General features: G+C 33.3%; 1 protein-coding gene across 3 annotated transcripts in view; it reads left to right on the top strand.

The window, feature by feature from the left end:
* Positions 1-680: 680 nt before the first annotated feature.
* LOC143231958 (protein Wnt-5b-like) overlaps positions 681-21,736 on the top strand; it is a 68,016-nt gene continuing 46,960 nt past the window's right edge. The window contains exon 1 of one of the 3 annotated variants that reach the window (XM_076466847.1): positions 681-1,587. In XM_076466847.1, the coding sequence (XP_076322962.1) occupies positions 1,487-1,587 (101 nt within the window). In that variant the 5' untranslated portion in view covers positions 681-1,486. Of the gene's footprint in view, positions 1,588-7,686; positions 7,828-21,736 lie in introns of those variants that run through there. The other 2 variants (XM_076466846.1, XM_076466849.1) reach the window with 2 other exon arrangements.

The following is a 21,736-nucleotide window of genomic DNA, read 5'->3' as shown; positions in this document are numbered from 1 at the left end:
TCAAAAGTTGCTTTTATTCGTATTGGCTCTGTCAAACTGTAAGCCTAAAACTTCCAGAATTAACGTCGAAAAGAAAGTAAAAACTTTCGTTTTACAAGACCTAAGGTAACTTCTTCAAGATGTGACAAGACTCAACCTTACAATTGTTAGTTTTCATGCTCAAAATCAAACTCTAACATCATGTAACATTAAGAATCTTATAATCAAATACTAACACTCAATATGATAGGTTGGACACTGAAAAAAATGAATAAACGTCTACACATTGAAATTTTACGAATGCTATAACGTTTAAACATATTGGACGTAATATAGTATAAGCTCATTAAATTTTGACTCTGTATAGATAATTCGTAATATTAATAACAAAGAATGCATATGGTCCAAGATTTAGTCATGATTTATAATATTTTAAAGTGTTCATGCTTGTGTTCAGCTTGCTGAAAACTTCTGAGCTGATACGAATAAAAAAAAGCACCCTAATATTCAGTATAATTGTTTTAAAAGAACCAAATATTCGAAATAATCTTTAAAGATTATTTCTGAAAGTGCTAAAACGCCTGAAAAATCTTTATTTAAACCGATGTGATATTTACTGTTGTGCTGTGGTTTGCATATAATAAACCTGTTCTTTCTTGCTGCACGGAGGCTCCTACGGTAGTCGTTCATATCCACAGGTGTAAGAAAACATTCTAACCGTGCACCCTGACCGAGAGAAAGTGGTTCCTATCAAGTTCCATTCTGAGCATCATTCCGACGAGTCGTGATACTAAATCCTTCCAATTGGCCAGCCTTTCTTTAACTCAGCGGCAGGATGCCATTACCAGAGTTATCCAGGCGACGCATGTGCACACACCCCTCTCATTGGCTGTATCAGGTTCGCGCTGCTATCATGAATCCCGATAGTACGCGGCAGACTTACGAAGTAACACGGTATAAAGACCAAGCTTATACGTAGGCGTTTAGAAACAACAAGTAGCATTACAAACAACGCTTACCTGCAATGAACTTCAAACCACGACAGTAGTGTTGTGAAAAAGATGGCATATGAAATTCATGAGAACTTAGAAGAATGACTTTGATGAACATAGTTTTTCTTTTTTTCTACGAACTAACTGAAACTACTTGAAGTATTTCGAAAACTGAAAATTTGGGACGAAGAAAACTCAGTTTATCCCAAACGAACCGATAGAGACTCTAGAAACCTACGAATGTTTTGTAATTGAAAGAACTTCGTTAGTAAAGAATGTTCTGTATCAGTTTCCTGGAGCTTGAAGACAACAAGTCACATTCACTAGTCTAAAGACGTATTAGTAGGGCCGAAGTATTTCCTGCTAATGTTAAGCCTTACTTTACCGTTCTCATGTGGTGAGTGATATCATGGCTATGGTAGTTGTCCACTCAACTCACGGACATTCATCGTACGGCTAAATCAAACTTGGACAGTGACCAATCTTGCATCTCTATAGCTCAGAATAAAAGGCAAATGACCATGTATAAGAGAAAATATCTAAGTGAAACATCCGCTGTTCATCATCTGACAACGATCCTCTTGTTCGTTGTGCCTGTCACCAACGCCACGTGGTGGTAAGTGCATATCAGCATTTGTAGAGATAAACACTCAAACTTATGGAAGGTGCAGAACAAGGTCAAATAGAATTGAGGAAGTTCTTTATTCACTGTATATGTTCAGTTTAACAACATCAAATCCAATCGTAAACTTAGATTTATACATCTGATAAGAACGTGAGTGCCTACCTGGTCCAATGACAAGAACGTCCTATTTATTCTTTCTAAATACACTAGGACATTAATACTTAAAATAACCAAAACTAGTATAATTACTAATTAATTCATATAAGCAATTGTGAAAACTATTACTAACGTGTGATCTAAATGCATGAAAAATATCTAACCTACTTCCTTTTACAGGTTTCAACTGTAGTTTAATTTTTTGGCATTAAAGCTTAAATAAATAAAAAGTAAACTGATTTAATACAGTAAAACAGGCGTAAATTATTTAACTTTCTTTTTTTTTACATATTTTAATTTTAGACTACCGTCATCACATGATAACACATCTGTAGTTTCGTTTAAATATCTTATATAATTATTCCTTGCTTAAAGAGACGCAATTCCATTTGCAAGTATTCTTACACAAATTATGTTTTTAGGCGTGTTTCTTTTAGTAGTGTCAACGTAACTAGGCTTACTTTTGTGGCGTTGCAAACATTCATCAGATTAAAACGTTAATTATGTTTATAATGTTTGGTCCACCTATTTATTTCATACATATAGACGTTAAAAATTAACGTATATTAACTGTAAGAACACAAATAGTATCCTGGGGATAGCAAATATAACCCTAAGAATATCATTGTGAGGGACGGCTTTTCATCATGGAGTTTTGTCTTGAAATGATACCGCTTATTATTAGTCGTTTTAATAGATACAATCTCAGTGTGAAATCAGCTTCATTTGTGTGATTAATATGTGTTATGAAAGGTTTTGAGACCGAGGCTAGCACCACATAGCTAGCTTCTTAGTGAAGTTAACAACAGATCGAAGACAACGTATTATATAAAGTTAAGTATCTTACACTAAGTTGATGAAATCCACAAAATAAAAATGCAGTAATACCATGGTTAAAACGAGTTGAAGTAAAAAAAATGTGTTTTCATTTTTATTTTATTTTTTACAATTCTGAATCTGAAAATCATCATACGTGGTGGGGCAAAAGTGACTACAGAGTTATGATATCTGAAACAAATAATAATTAAAGTGTTTTGTGGGTTAAGTGTTTGTGCAATATTTCCTTTTGCACCAACTACACTAACCCTAAAGTAATAACTGCATAGATAACTCCCCCTTCATTTATATATATATGTATATATATGACTATGATTTCCAACAGATAGCTAAGCTTACAATAACAGTCTTGTTTTCAGTCGTGACCAGAGCTAAGCTTACAATAACAGTCTTGTTTTCAGTCGTGACCAGAGCTAAGCTTACAATAACAGTCTTGTTTTCAGTCGTGACCAGAACTAAGCTTACAATAACAGTCTTGTTTTCAGTCGTGACCAGAGCTAAGCTTACAATAACAGTCTTGTTTTCAGTCGTGACCAGAGCTAAGCTTAAAATAACAGTCTTGTTTTCAGTTGTGACCAGAGCTAAGCTTACAATAACAGTCTTGTTTTCAGTCGTGACCAGAGCTAAGCTTAAAATAACAGTCTTGTTTTCAGTTGTGATCACATCGTAATCTATAATAGCAAAAATAAAGGACTCTGTCTTCACTATTATCTTATGAAGTTGTATCAAGAAGCTACTAGTTAACTCTCATTTTTAGTTTAAAGTATTTATTTAGATAATGATGCAAAAAGTTAAAACGTTCGCAATCAAATGTTCCACCTGACAAATGTACAATTAACAGACACATTATTTGAATAACGATTCAAATGGATTTTCTGAATCTAATAACTATATGTTACATGATAACTAATTACGCAGGAAACTGTTCCATATATTATATTTTAGCTTAGTTTAAGGAACTGACTCGAGAAATATTACTCACCTTTCAGGGATAAGTCATTTTTTACACGAAGTCTTAGTACTATTAGAAGAGTTAGTTATTTAAAAATATGCTAAGCCTTACCCTTAGCAGTATCACCTTTTTGTAAGTTATCCAAATAAATACTATTTTTCTGATGTCAGAAAAACATGGTGAAAACCCTTTGAAGAAATATGACCCACCTTTCGAAAGCTCTCGGATTATAGGGTTTTTATAATTTCAAATAAATTCTATAAAGAGTGCAAGAGACACTTAGCTTTATAAGATATAAAAACAATAGAATAGCTATAGTTCTTGCTAGATCATTGAGTAATAGTTTGGTTAATAGGATATCTAAATAGCTGACAAAATATCTGAATAAAATGTTAAAGGTCACTGTTTCTGAAAAACAACAACAAAAACTTTTATTGAAATATTTAAATAACGAGATGAAAGTCATGCTTTTGAAAAATAAAATAAAACAAACACTGGTTTCCCATGTTTGTTAAAACACCGAAATTACTCTTGGAAATGTTAAAGTTAATCGGAGGATATTTTTCGTAACCGCCAGAGGCGTCTAGAATTATACAGGGTGTTTGGAAAGTCACTTTGCACTTATATATTTATTAACAGACATGTTTCAATATAGAATACAGGAAGTAAATATGAATGACAATTATAAACAATGTTGAAAGTGACCACCGTTGGCATCAATACAGGCTTGGATCCTTCTTATTTTGTTTCTAAACACCGCTATCAGTTGCTGGTTTTAAATAGACTGAATGAATGCTGTTATAAAACTGCACAGTGACTTTCCGAACACCCTGTATTACAAATATTAGTCTTAAAAGGTCTCAGAAGCTGATCGCTAGAGATCACGTAAATTTCTCTCTTTATGTTCCCAAATGAAGTTATTCTTTATAGGTAATGTTTTTTTTTACTTCGTGTTCTTATTAGAACGTGGTTACAGTCCTTGATTTTAAGTTTTAACATATTGTGTGATGTAACTACAGAACCATGTAGACCAAAACGTGGTAAGGCGTCGAAAAGTGAAATTTATAACACGTTCTAGTGAACTGTTAGCGACTACTTTATCAGAAAAAAAAAATCTCAACTGCACGTGGAAAGTGTTTTATTGAAATATTTCAGCCTGTTGTAGGAAGAGGTTAGCTGAGAACGTTACGTCATACCATCAGTTGGAGGGATTATTTTAGCATTAGACTTTATTATCGACTGGAAGAATCAGTTGTAGATTAGAATTTTGTGGCGTATGAGCTTTAAATAGTTACACTTGCTGTGATTGGTTTAAATAAAATTTTACAACAGTTAGTTTGGGTCAGATAGTACAAAGTCTACTTTTTTTATTACGAAATCCACATCTGAAGATGATTTATTGCACGTGGTAAGAACCGATTTTTGAGAACTCTGCTTTACTTCAAAATAATTTGAAATTATTGATAATGTAAGAAATAATTGATTAAACAACTTCACGAAAGAACTGATCTTGATAAAATATATCTGTATATAAAGATACTGGTGTTAGTAAGAGTACAAGTGACATCAGTTATCCTTGCTGTAAGTAACTGTATGTAGACACTGGTGTTAGTAAAAGCACAAGTAACATCAGTTATCCTTGTTATAAGTAGCTGTATGAAGATATTGTCTTTGTTAAGAAGTTATCAGAAGGAAGGTATTATTGTTAAGTTATTTTTTTTGATAAAATTATACAATTAATATGTTTGCATGTTAAATTATCTTTGTAAAGTTCTACATCTATACTCTTCTGTTGTTTGTCATCTTCTTGTCAACTAAAACAACCTTTCTCCACTAGTAGAGTAGCATTTTGTAAAACATTCCGTTTCAATTCTGGTTACAACCCGCGACTGGCTCTTCAGAAGCATTACTGTTAGTCTGTCTGATCAATACAATACAATACAAAGTACTCTATAACAGTTACAACATGTAAAGTTAAACGTTTCAAACACCAGTCACCAGCTTGTAATGTTTCTGAGATTTGTGTCATAAGTCGGCATGTAAAGTTGAACATTTCAGACACTAGTCACCAACTTGTAGTGTTTATGAGATTTGTGTCATAAGTCGGTATGTAAAGTTGAATATTTCAGACACCAACTTGTAGTGTTTCAGAGATTTGTGTCATAAGTCGGTATGTAAAGTTGAATATTTCAGACACCAACTTGTAGTGTTTCAGAGATTTGTGTCATAAGTCGGCATGTAAAGTTGAACATTTCAGACACCAGTCACCAGCTTATAGAGTTTCTGAGATTTGTGTCATAAGACATGTAAATTTGAACCTTTTAGATAGCAGTCATTAGCTTATAGTTTCTTAGATTTATGTCATAAGTTCAAGCTTTTGAATTCACTTTTTATTGCATTATATAAAATTCGTGTTTGTTCATGCTTGTATCAATTTAAAATTAAGGGAGTTATAAGTTCACGCTTGTGTAACTCTTTGATTTCAATGTCTTCTCACTCCCTCATCAGATTTTTAGTGTGAATATAAGTAATAACATAAACTATATAGAAGCTACAATTGTAATGTCTCATTAATATTTGAGTAGATTATAGATCTTGGAAATCAATGTAGCTGTTACCATTTGAATTAACAACAATGTGGACGAATGTAATGAGACACTTTGAGTGAATGTGTTATGTAGGGAACAAGTGAAATAACTTTTCAAGAATTGCTTGAGAAATATTCTGTTGCACTTCTTGTTGAAATTAGTTGAAAAGAACTTAAGACTTATACCGAGAAGCATAATGATTTTTCCAGCAACTGTTCTTTATCGGTTTGAGAGTAAACATATCATTTATTAGACGACTTACACATGTACAAGACAGTGGTTTAGGACACAGGGTGGGGGTGTTCGGTTAGACATGGGGATTTCACAATGAAAGTATAACAAGCTACTAAAAGCAGCTACCGTAAGACAATTCAGTATAGGGGGATTGGGGTGTATGCCCCCACAGGAAATTAACTAATAATATAACCTACAGCTGCTATATAAGTCAACTGTGTGTGTGTGTGGGTGCTATAGCAGTCTCAGCACCACCGGTTTCGACGCCTCTGTAAGATGTCAACAACTAGGTATCATTTATCGAGATAATCCAGAACTTTGTTGAAATTAATACGAATGTATAACATTTATCATATAAAATGTGTAAACACCCACACACACATATGTAAACAAATAAAGATATAAGTTAGATCTCACATTGACATTCAAAACAATAAATAAATTTACGTCTATTTTTTTGGAGTGTATTATCAACAGAAAACATCTTCGCGTTTACAGTTTCAGGGTATAACTCTATTTTTTTTCTTATCGAAAAAAAATATTTATTTAATTCTTTCTCTGCTGTAAGATGATAAACAGCAAGGTTCTGGAGATGCATACCGTCTTCAATGCTGTAAGATGATAAACAGCAAGGTTCTGGAGATGCATACCGTCTTCAATGCTGTAAGATGATAAACAGCAAGGTTCTGGAGATGCATACCGTCTTCAATGCTGTAAGATGATAAACAGCAAGGTTCTGGAGATGCATACCGTCTTCAATGCTGTAAGATGATAAACAACAAGGTTTTGGAGATGCATACCGTCTTTAATGCTGTAAGATGATAAACAACAAGGTTCTAGAGATGCATACCGTCTTCAATCCTGCAAGATGATAAACAGCAAGGTTCTGGAGATGCATACCGTCTTCAATGCTGTAAGATGATAAACAGCAAGGTTCTGGAGATGCATACCGTCTTCAATGCTGTAAGATGATAAATAACAAGGTTCTGGAGATGCATACCGTCTTCAATGCTGTAAGATGATAAACAACAAAGTTCTGGAGATGCATACCGTCTTCAATGCTATAAGATGATAAACAACAAGGTTCTGGAGATGCAAACCGTCTTCAAAAGACCTCTCAACTTCAGATGTTAACAGGAATAAAATAGTCTCTTTGGGACACTTCAACTGTAGTTTATTACGACACGGTTTCTAGATGCAGCAGCGCGTGAGGTTGTGAGACAGATGTAGTACAGACACGAATGACTCTTGTTATAATTGCCATGATACATCTATGAGTCTACATGACGTGTATATATACATTGTGGATCTTTATTCCCTCAGAATATTCAAAACAACCTAAAAGCTCAATCGATCACGAAAGTACGAACCACTTCTTGCTTTCATCTCTTTGTTTTATATGAGAAGGAGTATTCCTCTTCTACGCAGAATAAATGTGTAGGCAAATAAAGAACGGTGTAACTGGTAAGTCGTATTTTTTCAGAGTTTATAATTCATTGTTCTTTTTGGGAATCTAAATTATGAGAAAAATGTGGATTACAAATTTTCGTCCTTATATTTTTTTACTCTTTTGTTCCGAGGGCACATCTAACTATTTCTGAGAAAATTTAATTCGTACCATTACACATAAATATACACACATTTTTATAGTTTTGAAAATATACTTTTATTATCTGGTTACTTTGGGTTCACTCTTGGTGTTGTAAAAAAATAGGTTATAGCGAAATACCCAGTAATGGCGAATGGTAGTAAATGGAAATACCCAGTAATGGTAAACGAAAGTATAAGTAACGCAACAAACGTTTATTCATAGTAAAGATGGAATTTCTTGATCAGTCTAACATTAAACATGTTTAAACTGTCGAATGGGCCTGGCATGGCCAAGCGCGTAAGGCGTGTGACTCGTAATCCGAGGGTCGCCGGTTCGTGCCCGCGTCGCACCAAACATGCTCGCCCTCCCAGCCGTGGGGCGTTATAATGTGACGGTAAATCCCACTATTCGTTGGTAAAAGAGTAGCCCAAGAGTTGGCGGTGGGTGGTGATGACTAGCTGCCTTCCCTCTAGTCTTACACTGCTAAATTAGGGACGGCTCAGTGCAGTGGGCTAACAACCTACTCACTTAAATACTTGTTGAAGAATCCGCAAGCGATTGCGGTCCTTTGTTTCTAAATGGAATCTAATGGTGATAACTAACTAACTAACTAAACTGTCGAACCCTGTTAGCATCATATGTGTAACATATAGTTCCTAACACGTAATAGATTGTTGTTGTTTTGAATTAAGCACAAAACTACACAATGGGCTATCTGTGCTATGCCCACCACGGGTATCGAATCCGGGTTGTTAGAATTATAAGTCCACACATATACCGTTCTGCCACTGGTGGGCTAAGTAATAGAATTACCATCCTTAGCACATTTATTAAAGGGAAAAAGTTACTGTGACGTACTCAGAATTATTTTTTTTTTGGTAATCAGAAGTATCTGGAGGACTCGAATTTTCGCTTAAACGCATATCTGGTTCTGTCAGTGTAATATGTCTGGAGTATTAAATGCTACTTTTGATATGTCTGTTCTTTTATTTTAGCCGCGGCATATCGTCTCATAGAATAACTCTGAGTTTTTTGTTTCTTTCATGTACAAACTTTAAGCTTATAACTCCATCTCTTGACCAATTTGATATTATTTCTTTTTCTGTGGGAAGAGATTATTAGGGTAAAACCAATACGTTTTCTCTGCTTTTGCCAACACTTGTGGTCTTTAATACGTATATGTGTTTTGCTTACAAAATATATTTGGATTCTTAAAATTTTGCCTTATTTTATTTTACATTTTTACGTCGATGAAATGTTTGAAGAAATGTCAAGTTATTTATTGGATTTTAGGAAAATGGTTCATTGTTTGCTAATAAAAAACACATTTTTAAATATCGTAGATTTTGGTAACCAGTAGCGTTAATGTGGAAAGAAGTTACGTGTTTTATTTCCTAGATTTAAATAAAAAAATAATGTTTATAAACCCTCGGTTTCATTTCTCACATTACATACCTTTTGTTTTGATTCTTTAAGTTTAAACACAAAGATGAGCTATCTGAGCTGTGCCCACGATATTTGTAGCGTAAGCTTTCAAGTATATAGATTTTAACAAACTGAATATAAAAACGTCTGCTCTATTCCTTAAATTGCGTATCTGTTCATTATCATTTTATTTCATTACTGAATACAGAAAATCTCAAGTTCTATTCTTTTGATTACATAGTATGATTTATCTCTATCAGTAATGTGTACATGGATGATCCATATTTGATTTCTCAGGTTATATAAATTTATAAATAGTTTTAATAGTACTATGTATATAGAAGCTTCATGTTTAATTTATCAGGAATGTGTATATAGAACTTTATGTTTTATTCATGAGGCTCTATAGTTTTTTATTATTAAAAAAAGATTGTGTTTTCAGAACTTTATGTTACAATTTTCACACTCTGTAGGTTTTATTATTAGCGTTGGAATGTGTATTTGGAGCTTTATGTTTCATTTCTCAGGCTCTCTAGTTTTTATCACTTACATAGGATTTTGTATACAGAACATCTAGTTCCATTTCTCACACTCCGTAAGTTTTTATTATTAACAAAAGATTGTGTATACAGAACTTCTAGTTCCATTTCTCACACCCCGTAAGTTTTTATTATTAACATAGGAATGTGTATGTGGAACTTTATGTTTCATTTCTCAGGCTCTCTAGTTTTTATTATTAACAAAAGATTGTGTATTCAGAACTTATAGTTCCATTTCTCACACTCCGTAAGTTTTTATTATTAACATAGGAATGTGTATGTGGAACTTTATGTTTCATTTCTCAGGCTCTCTAGTTTTTATCATTTACATAGGATTGTGTATACAGAACTTATAGTTTCATTTCTCACACTCCGTAAGTTTTTATTATTAACATAGGAATGTGTATGTGGAACTTTATGTTTCGTTCATTAGACTCTGTAATTGTATATCACTTTTATGTGTTTATAGATGTTTGATATTTGATTTGTTGGATTGCACGTGATTCCATATTTATATCGGTGATATTTACGTAGATGATAAATCATTGTTTATTCGTAGGAAGAAATACTTGTGTTGTTTTTTGAGAAAGATTATTGAATTATTTAAGTATCTTATGTGGCGTAACGAGTTGCATCAATAATATGTGTTTTATTTTTGAATATCAATAATATGTGTTTTATTTTTGAATATCAATAATATGTGTTTTATTTTTGAATATCAATAATATGTGTTTTATTTTTGAATATCAATAATATATGTTTTATTTTTAATATGTATATTTTTGTACATATGCCAACAAAGAATGTTTAGAATTAGTTTTATTTTTCTGGTGTTATAGTTTACGTCTTTTTCGTTTTTCTGGGCTGTAGAAGAGCTTACGCCTATTTCAATGTGTTGTATGCATAACACATTTTAATTCCCTGGTTATAGAAGAGCTTGCGTCTGTTTTGTTACAGCATATGTAGAATTATTTTTATTTCCTCGATTATAGGAAACTTTAGGTATATTTCAATATTGTTTATGTAGAATTCATGTTTTATTGTTTGGCCTATTTCATGGCTATTTTATAGCTGCGTCAGATATATGCATATAGAACTCGTGTTTTATTATTTATATTACATGTTTATTCGTGCCTGTGTTAGTAGATCTGTTTATGTTTACATTTTTTCTTTAGTTTATTTGGGATTTAATTATTATTCCTTAGGTTGACTCTTGCTCGTGCCAGCAGAGTAAAATTGTTTGAATCATATACCTTGCCTGCTACTATTAAAACAAAAGATAAGTTTAGTTGTTATCTGCCATTTCTTTGAACGGTTTGTCGAATTTAACGAATAGTCAAAGTGTTTTGATGACGCACCAGCAGAGGATCATTTACTTGACATCAGCTACTAACTTCTGCGTTTTGATTGGACATCAGTAAAACAAATGTGGGCCTACAAGAGTCCGTCTGCCGCTTTGTTCTCTTATGTCCGATATGAACGCATATCGCAATTCTTAAGGTCATCATCACCAAGGTGATGACATTCGTGTCACCAGGTTCTCAGTGTCTTATCTGTTTCTTATTTCTTCGATAATGCTATCTACGAGCATTGTTAAAAGCTCCTTGTACAACTACTGCTGAACTCCTTCGAGAATCCTGAAGGTTAAGAATTTTAGGCGGAATGTGTAGATACCACGTGGTAGGAAGGACCCTAATACTAACAGACTAGTTTATTTTTCCAGTTGCGTAGGTATATCGTGATTGGCTAGTTCCATGAAGGATATGGGAATAAAAAAAGAGAAATAATAAAACCATTATTTAATATTAATAGTTTATTAAGTGATGTTTCTCAAGACCAGTTTTTGGAACTTCTTAATAATATAACTTTGAAATAATTAATAACAGTAAAAGAATCACGTGGAGGTAAGTGGAAAGTAGCGCATTGCTAATAAAATGATACGTTCAAAAACGTTCTACAAATTTGACATTGAAAACTAATCTATCTTTTGTTCTCTAAAAACGACAAATATAGTTAAAACTAATAGGTAAGGTAAATACAAAATTAAATAATAAATCAATAGATTGTCCACCCTCTTATCTAATTTTCTTTTTTTTTTTATCTAACTCGATTAACTGTTGTTTAGACTGTAAGGGCTGTTTGTTTGTTTGTTTTTGAAATTCGCACAAAGCTACTCGAAGGCTATCTGTACTAGCCGTCCCTAATTTAGCTGTGTAAGACTAGAGGGAAGGCAGCTAGTCATCACCACCCACCGCCAACTCTTGGGCTACTCTTTTACCAACGAATAGTGAGATTGACCGTCACATTATAACGCCCCCACGGCTGGGAGGGCGAGCATGTTTAGCGCGATGAAGATGCGAACCCGCGACCCTCAGATTACGAGCCAAGTGCCTTAACCACCTGGCCATGCCGGGCCCACATAAAAGTACAACTTGAACATTGATATTTAAAAGAAAAAACATTATTTTATAATATTAAAAAATTATCTTAATTCTACAACACCAAGTTCATTCTTCAGTGTATATTTCAGTTTTACTACACATGCTTTAATTCTACAACAACCAGTTCATTTTTCAATGTATATTTCAGTTTTACTACACATGCTTTAATTCTACAACAACCAGTTCATTTTTCAATGTATATTTCAGTTTTACTACACATGCTTTAATTCTACAACACCTAGTTCATCCCACAAGAAATTATTTAATCCATCATACAGTGCATAGTTTAGTATTTTAATAAATACTTTAAGTTCACAATACTAATTTAAACCTACGATATATTTCTCGCACCGAGATACATAGTTTAACTAAACATAAACTTTTATGCGTAAAATACTTGCTTTCATCTCACAAGATATGCCAGTTATCCTTAGGATATTTTCGTGCGTAGAGAAAATATACTTCTTTTTAAACGTGCTTTGTATTTTATTACATTTTTGAGTTGTCTACGTTAATTTGTAACAAGCCCCCTCCTGGTAGCTCAACGGAATGTCTGAGGGCTTACACCGCTAAAATAGCCCGTTCATTGTGTAGGTTTGTGCTTAACAAATTAAAGAGTAAATTTCTTGTTTGTGAAAGTAGACTGATCGAATGTGTTATTAAAATAAGTTAGTTTAGTAACCTAAATTAAGATTTACGTATCTCTATGGGAGAACCGTCATGTAGCTTATTGTCCACAAGATATTTTCATCATATTGACCACATTTTAAGAACAAATTGTGGTAATTCTGATGATGCAATTCTCTGAAGTTAACGCATCAGGAATGCGTATAATTATAAACTATATGTTTTATACATATAGACACGCATGCGTACATACTTCAGTATGTTTTCGTATTTTATGAGCAGATTGCTGGTGTGTTCTGAATGTCTAATTAAAAACTCTTACGAAAACACTAATCTTTATTTACGAAGTCCGCGTTTGGGATCATAAAGTATAATATATAATGAAAAAATATGCTAAAGTCTGTTCTGGAATATACTTCCGCATTTTAAAAGCCGTTTGGTACGACTTTAAATAGAAATAGTTCATGTCGTGGCAAGACTAATGAACTATTTTCTTTTGTTATAGAATATTCCCTAGAAAACCAAGAGTAAACGATCGTAGTTTCTATTTAGGCTTTTGGAAAATATTTTTTGTTTTCAGATTAAATTAAATGTTTTCTTATTAAAATTTTAGGAATAAAGTATTTGCCCCTTTTAATTTGATAAGCGATAAGTTTAGAGGCTTATAACGCTAAAAAGTGGGTTTCGATACCCGTAACGGGCACAGCACAGATAAGTACATTGTGTATATATGCCCATAATAAGAAAGAAACAGATACGGAATAACCTCGTAAGTTTTCATTTGTCTATTCGTCTGTCCGTCCGTTCAGCCATCCATTCCTTCGGCTATCTGTCTTCTTTTCGTGCATATTAGCACATGTCTATATAATCACACCTTAAAAAAAAAAGACAAAATGTGTTGTTCGAGAAAATACGTACTGAAAATTCAAGAAAATGGAAGTTTCTTGAAAACATGGAAATATTGCGCTCAAATAATATAAGATATGACAAAAATATGTATTTTGTTATAGAAAAGCTACATCGGGCTATCTGCTGAATCCACTGAGGTGAATAGAATCCTTGATTTTAGCGTTGTAAATTTGTAGATTTACCGCTGTACCAGCAGGGGAAGTAACAAAAATGAGTTACAAGATAAAAAAAATTATATAATAATATCAACTAACTATTAGGAGGAATGTGCTGTAGTTAAACACAAAACTACGCAAGGAGATATCTGTGTTCTGGTCACCATGAGTGTCAGAAATAAATAAATAAGTTCTATTTAATACAAAGTGACGGAAAATAATTGCAGGTAAAATTATAAGCCCCTACAATGTTTTTGAAAATAGAACTGAAACAGCAAAAAACAATACTTTAAACATATAAATGAATATATATATGTATATTTAAATTTCAGGTGTGGACTCACTAAAGATGTTTTGTTAAAAGTGTAATACTGTGGGGCATAGCTGTATGTCCGCCGACTTACAACGCTAAATTAAAGTTTCGATACCCGTGAGGACGAGAAACCCACTTGAAGTAAAAACGTATCTCAAGACGGCTGGTATGGGTATTAACACTTTTGTTAAAATAAAGTAGAGAACAACGTTTCGACCTTTTTAGGTCATCTACAGGTTAACAAAGAGAGTTTGCAACTCACCGTTCCCGGGACGAGAGTGTAAAAGGGTACGGGATTGTAGGTGGCATTGTAGTATATGTTAGGTTATTAGTTAGTATAGGTATCAAAGTGTTCCTTTATATTAGTTTATCCGTTTGTTTAAGGCCCGGCATGGACAAGCGTGTTAAGGCGTGTGACTCGTAATCTGAGTGTCGCGGATTCGCATCCCCGTCGCGCCAAACATGCTCGTCCTTTCAGCCGTGGGGGCGTTATAATGTGACGGTCAATCCCACTATTCGTTGGTAAAAGAGTAGCCCAAGAGTTGGTGATGGGTGGTGATGACTAGCTGCCTTCCCTCTAGTCTTACAATGCTAAATTAGGGACGGCTAGCACAGATAGCCATTGTGTAGCTTTGCGCGAAAATCAAAAACACACAAACAAACAATATTAGTTTAATTTTGTTTTTGTTGTTAATAAGTAGGGCTTCTATGTGTTTATTTGATTAAGTTTGTTTCCCTATTGTGGGTGTTTTCTATGATTATGTTGTGTTTATTTGATTAAGTTTGTTTTCCTATTGTGGGTGTTTTCTATGATTATGTTGTGTTTATTTGATTAAGTTTGTTTCCCTATTGTGGGTGTTTTCTATGATTATGTTGTGTTTATTTGATTAAGTTTGTTTCCCTATTGTGGGTGTTTTCTATGATTATGTTGTGTTTATTTGATTAAGTTTGTTTCCCTATTGTGGGTGTTTTATATGATTATGTTGTGTTTATTTGATTAAGTTTGTTTTCCTATTGTGGGTGTTTTATATGATTATGTTGTGTTTATTTGATTATGTTTGTTTTCCTATTGTGGGTGTTTTATATGATTGTATTGTGTTTATTTTATTAAGTTTGTTTCCCTATTGTGGGTGTTTTATATGATTATGTTGTGTTTATTTGATTATGTTTGTTTCCCAATTGTGGGTGTTTTCCATGATTATGTTGTGTTTATTTGATTAAGTTTGTTTCCCGATTGTGGGTGTTTTATATGATTATGTTGTGTTTATTTGATTAAGTTTGTTTTCCCTATTGTGGGTGTTTTATATGATTATGTTGTGTTTATTTGATTAAGTTTGTTTCCCTATTGTGGGTGTTTTATATGATTATGTTGTGTTTATTTGATTAAGTTTGTTTCCCTATTGTGGGTGTTTTCTATGATTATGTTGTGTTTATTTGATTAAGTTTGTTTCCCTATTGTAAGTGTTTTCTATGATTATGTTGTGTTTATTTGATTTAGTTTGTTTTCCTATTGTGGGTGTTTTCTATGATTATGTTGTGTTTATTTGATTAAGTTTGTTTTCCTATTGTGGGTGTTTTCTATGATTATGTTGTGTTTATTTGATTAAGTTTGTTTTCTCTATTGTGGGTGTTTTCTATGATTATGTTGTGTTTATTTGATTAAGTTTGTTTTCCTATTGTGGGTGTTTTATATGATTATGTTGTGTTTATTTGATTAAGTTTGTTTCCCTATTGTGGGTGTTTTATATGATTATGTTGTGTTTATTTGATTAAGTTTGTTTTCCTATTGTGGATGTTTTATCTGATTATGTTGTGTTTAGTTGATTAAGTTTGTTTCCCTATTGTGGGTGTTTTCTATGATTATGTTGTGTTTATTTGATTAAGTTTGTTTCCCTATTGTGGGTGTTTTTTATGATTATGTTGTGTTTGTTTGATTAAGTTTGTTTCCCTATTGTGAGTGTTTTATATGATTATGTTGTGTTTATTTGATTAAGTTTGTTTCCCTATTGTGGGTGTTTTATATGATTATGTTGTGTTTATTTGATTAAGTTTGTTTCCCTATTGTGGGTGTTTTATATGATTATGTTGTGTTTATTTGATTAAGTTTGTTTCCCTATTGTGGGTGTTTTATATGATTATGTTGTGTTTATTTGATTAAATTTGTTTCCCTATTGTGGGTGTTTTATATGATTATGTTGTGTTTATTTGATTAAGTTTGTTTCCCTATTGTGGGTGTTTTATATGATTATGTTGTGTTTATTTGATTAAGTTTGTTTCCCTATTGTGGGTGTTTTCTATGATTATGTTGTGTTTATTTGATTAAGTTTGTTTCCCTATTGTGGGTGTTTTATATGATTATGTTGTGTTTATTTGATTAAGTTTGTTTCCCTATTGTGGGTGTTTTTTGATTATGATTATGTTGTGTTTGTTTGATTAAGTTTGTTTCTATATTTGGGTGTTTTATATGATTATGTTGTGTTTATTTGATTAAGTTTGTTTCCCTATTGTGGGTGTTTTATATGATTATGTTGTGTTTATTTGATTAAGTTTGTTTCCCTATTGTGGGTGTTTTCTATGATTATGTTGTGTTTATTTGATTAAGTTTGTTTCCCTGTTGTTGGTGTTTTCTATGATTATGTTGTGTTTATTTGATTAAGTTTGTTTCCCTATTGTGGGTGTTTTATATGATTATGTTGTGTTTATTTGATTAAGTTTGTTTTCCTATTGTGGGTGTTTTCTATGATTATTTTGTGTTTATTTGATTAAGTTTGTTTTTCTATTGTGGGTGTTTTCTATGATTATGTTGTGTTTATTTGATTAAGTTTCACAAACTATTGTGGTGTTTTATATTATTATCTTTGTTTATTTTTAAGTTTTTCATATTGTTCTGTGTTTTTATGATTATAGAAGTTTGTTTGGCAGTTGTTCCATTGTATTTTATAAATAATGCTGTGTTTATTTGATTAAGTGTTTGTCAGTGTAGTTTTATATGGTATGGACTTTAGTTTTGTACCTGGTTGTTGAATAAATTTGGTGTTTATATGATTATGTTGTGTTTTGTTATAAGTTATTCCAATCGTTGGTTATTTTTTTCGCTAATATCGGGAACATATAGTATGCATATAATTATAATTTTAATCAGTTTCAAACTACTTGAAGGCGTAATACGTAACATAATAGGTTGGAGTCTCGTCTGAGATAAACTATAATATATTATAATATGTATGAAGTCTTGCACATACATGACTTATCAAAATTTTGTAATACGACTACAATGTTTAATTTCCGAATACTGTCAAGTTTTATAAGTGAAGTGGTATTTTTATGTAATGAGAAATTCCTAGCAAATAATAAAACAAAACTCGTAAGAAAAAGGAAAATATAAAGGGTAAGCTTTTAACTGAGTCATTTATTTCTCACCCCTTCAAATGAGTCATCTATATCTTACTTTTCACCCAAACATAACATTTTTTCTTAATTTTGTTTTAAGATTGTTATTGAGAAAAGTTGAAATTATCCCAGGTGCAGTTTTAAATATTTTTATATATATCAGTATAGGCACTCACAAGAATAATAGTTCCATAGCAATTTAGGTAGATGTTTAAAATGTCATGTTTCGTACGCGCATTTTAAGCAAAACGTTTAAATCATAACAAAAACATAATTAAAAAATACTTCCAAACTGATATATACAAGAATGTTTAGCTTGAGACGCGCTTAAACAATACTTTCAATCAATCATTATGGGTACGGACACAACACGTTCAGACGGATTCTGATATGCGTTCGAACACTACTTTATAACAATCGTGGTACTTAACAAAACGACACAGTTTGATGAATTCAGGTTTAAACACTAATTTCAAATCGGTTTAAAAACAAGTATTAATTAGGATCGTGTTAGTTCAGTCCACACGTCTGACGAAGTAACGTATTAACTGGCCAAATAACTCATCCTGGGATGTTCGTCATTTTCAGCTTCACACCTCTTTTAACTGGTGAACGTCCACGAACTGAACGAGAATGATGTACTTCATTTAATCATTTTGAGGACGAGTGATGGTAAACCTAAGAGAAAAATACAGTGGTATCTACAGAACAAATAGAGAAAAGTTCCTATCATGGACTTATAATCTTTCATCGCTGTCTGTACCGAGGGTAAAATAATTAACTGGAAAACTCTTTGCACTCTGTACTGCATTTGTTTGGGAAACTGTAAGCTGAAAATTATCATTTTGTTTTCTTTTGCAAACCCTCGGGTTTCTTTGAATGGACCAGATGCCGCATATGTAAGAAATTGAAATTTAAGTCGGCAGTTCGTATCTGTCTTTGTTGAGACATGTGGTATCACAAAACGTGAACATGTGCTTCCAGGTTTGTACTGCCGGAGGTTGGGGAAGGGGGTGATTTGGTCGAACCGCCAAAATTCATGGGTCAACTGAGTTAGCGTGGGATTGTTTTATAATTAGTCTACGGATCTAACTGCGTTGTCTACAAATATGACATAAAACTAACATCCTCCTACGTTAAATTAAAGGGAGGAGTCTGTATGTTTGTTTTGTGTTTTTGAATTTCGCGCAAAGCTACTCGAGGGCTATCTGCGCTAGCCGTCCGTAATTTAGCAGTGTAAGACTAGAGGGAAGGCAGTTAGTTATCACCACCCACCGTCAACTCATGGGCTACTCTTTTACCAACGAAAAGTGGGATTGACCGCACATTATAACACTCCCAGAGGCCGAAACGGCGAGCATGTTTAGTGTGACGGGGATTCGAACCCGCGACCCTGAGATTACGAGTCGAGTGCCTTAATCACCTGGTTATGCCAAACCTTGGGGGAGGACTCATATCGGACTCATGTTAAATCGTATGTTTTTTTTTTCAGCATTCGTATTTCAGATGTTCAGTTTTTTAGTTTTTGTATTATTTGTAGTTAAGAAGTTGCTAACACAGAGACAGAAACACCTTCAGATCTCATCACATTTATTACGGATAAAGCAGCGTAGATGGTTATTCAGATATCACGTGATCTTTATCAACTTTCTTAAGATGACTTGGTAGGCACCAAGCTCAGCAGTACCCTTGGTTTTTATCATACAGAAGTAGCTGAAACGTGTTGCTTTCTTCTTGTCTCGACAGCGCGCCGCCTCAGTTATCTTGAAGCTATCATGTGTTCTCTTGTAGTCATATTGTATACAAAATACACGTGTTGGGGTAAATGTGTTTGTTAGAGGAGCATTATCGTGTACAATTAAATAACGCTGTATATGTGGCAGAGCGCACGTTGTGAGATATTGTTATTTTTTACATTGCAATGATTAACCGGCACATAATGATAAACCGGCACACAATGATAAACCGGCACACAACCAGTTTTTACTATTTACTTTACATTTCGTTTGATGATTTTGTTCCTAAACGACGGCTTATTTTACAAACAGTCGTTTCACTAAACAATCTGTGAATTGCTTCTGACGTACTTCAGTCGTGGGGACGTTATAATGTGATGGTTAATCCTACTCTTCGCTGATAAAAGTAGTAGTTCAAGAGTTGTGGTGGGTGGTGATGACTAGCTGACTTACCTCCAGTCTTCCCTCAGTGGCAAGTCTGAAAGTTTATAACAACACAGATAGCTCATTGCGTAGTTTCGTGCTTAACTGTAAACAAATCAAATCACATTCTACCCTTCCGGAGTAATTACTTCATTTACGTGTCTGTTGTTTGTTTGATTTTGAATTTCGCGCAACGCTGTGTAGCTGCGCTAGCCGTCCCTAATTTAGCAGTGTAAGACAAGAGGGAAGGCAGCTAGTCATTACCACCCACCGCCAACTCTTGGGCTATTCTTTTACCAACGAATAGTGGGATTGACCGTCACATTATAACACCCCAATGGTTGAAAGAGTTTGGTGTGACGGTCACCTTAATCACCTGGCCATGTTGGGCCTCATTTACGTGTAAGTTGTGTATATCGATAATTCCTGATTTCAGGTTCAAAATTTGATTATACAAAGCAGAAGCTGTAATACGGCTTTACAGTTGATTTGTAGACTAATTTAATACAGGTCATAGTACTTAAAAGTTTAACCTAACGGCGATATAAAGGTTTCAGGATAAAGTAATCCAAAAGGTGTCATTTTCCTATGAAAATACACTGCAGTATAACACAATTTATTACTTTAAGATTGACTTAATGTAAAAGTAATAAGAATAATAATTAATAAATTAAAGTAAAAACTGACAAGTAAAACAAAATAGTGTTGCATGACATAAAGTTTATAAAAAAGGAAAGAGTTAAGGGAAGAGAAGCGTAGAATGTCTGATAACGAAACGTTTCAAATCCACATAGCGAACAAGCACAGCGTAGTTAACGATAAATGCTATACAACTACTGTGTGTTGTAATCGTACGTAATGTTAAACCTGATCTACAATTATCAGATCTAATCTTTTGAGAATACTTGGGAGGTGTACCTTCAGCCTTCTTTGTGATTTGATAATTATGGTATTTTTTTTGTTTGTTTGATATTAAGCACAAAGGAACACAACAAATGTTTTGTGCTCTGTTTAACGCGAGTATTTAAACCAAGTTTTTAGCATTATAATACCTCAAAATTACCAATGAATCATTGGTAGGGGGGGGTAATATATACCATTAAATGCTTTTGGGACTTTAGAGCAAAAATATACAATGGGCTATCTTCAGCATTGTTCACTGAGGGGGTTCAGTCTCAGGGTTTTAGCGATGTTAGTCCAAAGTTTACGCTGACCCACCGAAAGATCAACATGTTTGAAAAACACAAAACGGGGGATACGAAGACTTCCCACTTCTTGTTCATTTCACTGTTTAATCATTAACTATTTTATGAAGATAAAACTTCCCGTTCCTTGTACATTTCAGTGTTCAACCATTATCTATTTTTCGAAGGTAAAACTTCCTGTTCGTGGTTCATTTCAATATTTAACCATTAACTATTTTACGAAGAGAAAACTTCCCATTAATTGTTCATTGCAACGTCCCACCGTTAACTATTTTACGAAAACTTCCCGTTTCTTGTTCATTTCAACGTCCCATCATTAACTATTTTACGAAGAGAAAACTTCCCGTTCCTTGTTCATTTCAACGTCCCATCATTAACTATTTTACGAAGAGTAAATATATGTTATCAAAACCAGTTTTGTTTTACGGGTATTGAGGTAATTCCGGTAAATAACGTTTTCTGTTCTAATTCCTTCTCGCACCGATGTATTTTCTCAATATACTATTTTGATTTTTAAAGTCGTTAGTGCACTTTAACCATTACAATCTGGCTATTAAGGTTACAACAGTAAGCTTCTATCTGGTCTTCTGTTTTGCCATTGTGGTTGAATCCGCGCTAC

The sequence above is a fragment of the Tachypleus tridentatus genome, chromosome 11 (genome assembly GCF_004210375.1).
Source record: "Tachypleus tridentatus isolate NWPU-2018 chromosome 11, ASM421037v1, whole genome shotgun sequence".
Taxonomy (NCBI): Eukaryota; Metazoa; Arthropoda; class Merostomata; order Xiphosura; family Limulidae; genus Tachypleus; species Tachypleus tridentatus.
Note: the sequence above shows the minus strand (reverse complement) of the source record. Positions and strands in the feature narration are given on the sequence as shown.